The sequence below is a fragment of the Teleopsis dalmanni genome, chromosome 2 (genome assembly GCF_002237135.1).
Source record: "Teleopsis dalmanni isolate 2A chromosome 2, ASM223713v2, whole genome shotgun sequence".
Taxonomy (NCBI): Eukaryota; Metazoa; Arthropoda; class Insecta; order Diptera; family Diopsidae; genus Teleopsis; species Teleopsis dalmanni.
The window spans coordinates 172,777,383-172,783,259 of NC_051847.1; the positions used below are offsets into that span (position 1 = coordinate 172,777,383).

General features: G+C 29.9%; 1 protein-coding gene across 1 annotated transcript; it reads left to right on the forward strand.

The window, feature by feature from the left end:
* The first annotated feature begins 4,752 nt into the window (after nucleotides 1–4,752).
* Nucleotides 4,753–5,488, forward strand: LOC119682149 (histone H1-like). Its single transcript, XM_038095514.1, has one exon. The coding sequence runs from the start codon at nucleotides 4,808–4,810 to the stop codon at nucleotides 5,486–5,488; it is 681 nt and encodes a 226-aa protein (XP_037951442.1). The 5' UTR covers nucleotides 4,753–4,807.
* The last annotated feature ends 389 nt before the right edge of the window (nucleotides 5,489–5,877 follow it).

Below are 5,877 nucleotides of genomic sequence, written 5' to 3' on the forward strand. Positions count from 1 at the left end.
TTCGACCGATCTACAACTGGCAAGAGTGACACAATACATCCAATCTGCACTTAGAGAAAATAAATCGATGGGCATGATAATATTTGATGTTGAGAAAGCGTTTGATAAAGTTTGGCACGATGGCCTCATCTCTAAAATGTACGACCTAAATCTACCTCTCAACATCATCAAAATCATTGGTAGCTTCATGCATAAAAGACAATTCAGAGTCAAAATCAATAATCATCTATCAACCCCCAGATTTATTGAAGCAGGGGTGCCTCAAGGCTCTCCATTGTCTCCAGCCCTATACAATCTCTTCACTTCCGACATTCCAAAGCTAGAACCATCTAAACTAGCCCTATATGCAGATGATACCTGTATATTCTATGCTGATAAAAATACTTTAAACGTCAGTAACACATTACAGGAACATGTTGACTGTGTCACTTCTTACTTCCAAAAATGGAAAATTAAAATTAATAACGATAAAACGAAGGCAATTTTCATAACCAGAAAACGGTGGCAATATCCACCAAAATTAAAAGTAAATGACACCGATATAGACTGGGAAGACCACATCAAATACCTGGGGATTACATTTGACAAGAAATTCCAATGGAGCACGCACATATACAATCTAAGAAATAAAATCAACACAATGCTAAACCATTTACGACCGCTCTACAAAAACAAGGCTCTAAGTATCAAAAATAAAAAGTTGCTTTATACCCAAATAATGCGTCCGGCGCTATCATATGGCTTCATTGCTTTCTCCAAAACTTCAAAAACTAACTTCAATAAACTTCAAACATGTCAAAATATAGCCATTAAAAAAATATTTAACATTCCCTGGTACATAAGAAATGTCGATATTCAAAGGGATCTAAAAATCACACCTATCAAACTATACATTAAAGACAGAGCTCTCAAATTATTCAAATCAATAGATGCACATGACAACACTTTATTGCAAAATCTACACCAACAACCTATTCACACTACAGGAAGATACGCGGACATCCGTACCATTATTAACTAAACTAAACAATAAAATTAATTGAGCACTCGTCATTTACCCAGTGGACATACTCTAGAAATGTCTACCACTATAATTGAGTCAAGGTATTAACTTTTACCGACTCGAACTCAATTTTCAACAACAAGACATTAAAAAAAATAGATCCAATTTTTATAAATCTCAACTACTAGAAACTCAACTCAACTATGTCTGGTCGCGGTAAAGGTGGTAAAGTTAAAGGCAAGGCAAAGTCACGATCAAATCGTGCTGGATTACAATTTCCAGTTGGTCGTATTCATCGATTATTGCGTAAAGGCAATTATGCTGAACGCGTTGGTGCAGGTGCTCCAGTCTACTTAGCTGCCGTTATGGAATATTTGGCTGCTGAAGTTCTTGAATTGGCTGGCAATGCAGCACGCGATAATAAGAAGACAAGAATCATTCCTCGTCATTTACAGTTGGCCATACGTAATGATGAAGAATTGAACAAATTATTGTCTGGTGTTACAATTGCACAAGGTGGTGTACTACCAAACATTCAGGCTGTACTTTTGCCAAAGAAAACAGAAAAGAAGGCTTAAATTATTTTATTTTATTTATTAAAATACGAATACATATACGTGGAGAATTAACTATCAATTAATCCGTCCTTTTCAGGACGACAAAATTTATTTTATTAAAGAAAATGTATTTCATTAAATCAATTGATATAAATATTGTACATACTATCATACCTACCCTACTAACTTACACAAGCCATACTTTAAAACACTTAACAATCAATCATTTCTTGCCTCGCCCTTCTGTTCCGTTACATTCCTGGAAGACCTTCATGAAATCGAAATCTTCGAAAATTGTAAATCAGCCTACATAACAGATAAAATACATAGCATTGTTAGTGTATAACTTAACACTGCGTTTTGCTACATAGTAATAATTTTTTTTTTTGTTTTTGGGCAGCAGGTATCAACCAGTTTTTATACATACGAGTGTGTATGCGTTCCAATTGACTTCCTAGAAAGCAGGTTCGCTGTGCCACTATTTTTTAAGAATGCAAGTTTATTATTCAGGGTTAGATAATTGAAGTGTTACCTATTCAAGCGATCACATTATTTTTTTATTGATTCAAATTACAAAAATTTGTGAAAATAATTAAAATTTCACAATCCATTCACTCTAGCTTGATGTGGCCACCTTTTGTCTTGACTATGGCTGTGATCTTCCAGTATTTTGGCCTATTCCTGAATAAAAGCTTTCTTCAGCGTATCGAAACTGGCTTATTTTTTAGTTCTCAACTTGCTCTCCAAATTGGCCCAGCGTAGCAACTCCTTTGCTCATTCGAGTCTAACTTTTTGTTGCTTTGGTGCAAGATCTTTTGCCTTGGAACTTTTAAAGCTTTACCTTGAGCTTATTTTGGAAAATGCGTCAGATGCTTCGTTCAGATATTATCGGTTCTTTGGCCATTTGATTAGTACTACGACGTGGATTTCGTTTAAGTCGAGCCTTCACTTTCCGAACCATTTTAGGCAATGTTGCTGTTTTTTTTTTGTCCACCACTATAGCATTTGGTGACTCTGCCTGAGCTATTATAACGATTTAAGGTACGATACACAAACATTTTATTCACATTGAGATATTTGAGCTCAAGCACAATAGCTAGTTGTAATTTTCCAACCAAATATAATGCAATCACACTTATTTTTTAATTCCATTTCGAATAATATTAGTTCTATAAAACTTAGACGCAAATGCTTGTGGTAACTTGTAAACAATATAAATAGCTGTCATTCATATGAATTTGACGTAGTTGGCAATATCAGTTTGACAAACATATCGCTGTGTAATTTGTAACACTTCAATCGCCTAACCCTATATATTATTAAGAATCTTTTAATATTTATCATAGATTCGCGTATCAATAAATAGATACATAAATCTTCGCAGGTAGTATAATCTAAGTTACAATAATATTAATATTATATTTGTTACTAATAAAAATGTACAAAACAAATAACGTTGCCAGGCCAATAGCATAAAGTTTCATAATTACCTTTTTGAAATCAAGAACCTAATAATTTTGTGCCAAATATTTGTATTTATTATTAAATAAATGTGATACAATTATTAAAAAACATTAATATTCATAATATAAAGAAGGAAACATATAAAAAATAATTATTTTTCTTTTAAAAGTTTTAAAATTTATTTATTTATTTACTAAACATCTTATAAAATTTTCAAAATGGTAACACCTAATTTATCTCATTAGAAATTCTGGTATGTACCAACAATCGCTGCCATACCGACATAATTGACTATTTCCCCTAAATATACTCGAACTCGCACACGGCCTAAATGTTTACTATTATTATCATAGTTACTATTTCAATATTTTGGTATTGTAATATTTATTATTATAGATAAATTATTTAAAGGTAGAGTTTTTAAAATTTGTATCTGAATTAGTTTTATAAAATATTCTATATTTTATAAAAGATTTATGGCAGTAGATGGAAAACATCCAAAGCCACTGTGTGAGTCTTGAACCTACTAAAACTAGCTCTTAGGAATGACTATGGAAGATTGCAGCCGCAAGTTTATATATATACTTCAGTATCTATTTAAATGTTATCCATATCCATGTTAGTTTATAAAAAAATTCATCTTAAATTTTAACATTTTATGTCGTATATCACTCCTTATAAAAATGTTAGAATACGCACATTTAATTTTAATTTTATTTTAATTATAAAGTAATAAAAAGAACATTTTTTTTAAATATACATATTTAATAAAATACTTATAATAGTCAAAGTTAAATAATTAAATTATAATTATAAAAGAAAAAGTAAAATGATTTCATTCTTATATATTTTTAATCATGTATGTAGATATAATTTTTTTTTATGAATTCTATTAAGTAGGATACGTACAGTTGTTATTCGAATGATATTGAAAACTATAAATTTAATTGCTGATATGTTATTAATAACGTTTATATATAATAATTTTTCACATGATTAAAAATTATTTAAAACTTGTAATAAAATTTTAAAAATAATACGTATAGAAAATCTTAAAACATATCTTAAAGTAAACGAATTCAATGTAACATGTTAACATTATGGATGGATATCTAATCTCAAATAGACACTATTTGATATAATTAAAAGTGATAATCTTATATTCTAATTAAAATACAATATATTTATTTATAATTATTTCTATTAGTGCTTTGAAATTTTAAACTTTTATATAAATTGAGTTAATATTTCAAAATAGGATAAAACATAAGCATTCAAAATGTTAAAACTGACGTTTTTATGCATCTCATGTTTTATTAAATTTGCATTTATAAATATATGAAATATATAAAACCATATATATAATTTAACAGAGAATTGAATAAACTATTTAATAAATAATTTAATATATAAATTATACAAAAGATAACTTTAAAATATTCTAATTTATTAACAAGTTCAACTATAGATTTACAAAATTTAAAGTTTAAACCAATTTTTATATATTTTATATAATTATAATTAGTATAAAAATGAATGTAATAAAATATTCAATATCTTCTTTACTTAATTTGATTTAAATAAATGTGTTTAATTTACTTGGTCTATTTAAAATTAATAATAAATGTTGAAAAATTTTTTCAAACTCAGTAGAAATATGTATTAATGAAAAATTTTTATAAATGCGCTCTTCTCGGCGCTTCGTACAAAGTGAGCTAAGCTACCATAAAAATGCGAAAAAATATTCATAAGTAAGAATATTACGGAATATTAAAAAGCAAATATGTCTGAAGCTGTTGCCGTTGCAAATACAGATTCTCCAAAGGAGATAACTGCCGTTCCTGAAAAGAAAGTTGCTGTTAAAAAGGCAACAAAAGTAAAAAAACCTTCTGCAGCTCCATCTCATCCATCAACACAACAAATGGTTGATGCATCTATCAAGAACTTGAAGGAACGCAGCGGATCTTCATTGTTGGCAATTAAAAAGTATATAAGTGCCACATATAAATGTGATGCCCAGAAATTGGCTCCATTTATTAAAAAATATTTGAAAACTGCTGTAGCTAATGGCAAATTGATACAAACAAAAGGAAAAGGTGCATCTGGTTCATTTAAATTATCAGCTGCTGCTGCTAAGTCTCCTAAATCGTCTGTCGAGGGTAAGAAAAAGAAGGTGCCATCAGGTGTTACGAAGAAGAAGGTTACTGCATCATCTGCAGGTACTAAAAAGTCAAAGGCAAAGGTATCTGGAGAGAAAAAACCTAAAAAATCTGCGGCAGCTAAGAAGAGTGTTGAAAAGAAAAAAACTGAGAAAGCTAAAGTTAAAAGTGTTAAAAAGATTGGATCTGTTAAGGCTAAGCCAGCTAAACCAAAGTCTACTTCTACAAAAGCTAAAACGGCCGCAAAACCTAAAAAAACTGCCGTTAAAAAAACATCAGTCAAGAAAACTGCTGCAAAAAAATAATTTTAAAAATCAAACTTTAAATTCATCAAAACAGCCCTTTTTAGGGCTACAAAATATGTGTAAAAAGAAGATTCATTATTTATTTATTTATTTTATAAAATGTTTTAGTATATGGTATACCTATTGCGTTTATTAATGACCGGTCACTAAAGATTGAATAATCACCTATCGAAGTTAGGAATTCAATCCAACTCAGACTGCAGATACTGTAGAGAAGAGAGAAACTGCATACCATGTGCTTGGGTAGTGCCCACTGATGCACAAACGGAATAAACACCTAGGAGGGTATTTCATGGATCATAAATATTCAAGACTAGGAAAGATGGACTTTATATTGTCTTTCATTAAAGAAAACGGACTTGGAGAAACACTCTAACCCGAGTAATGGG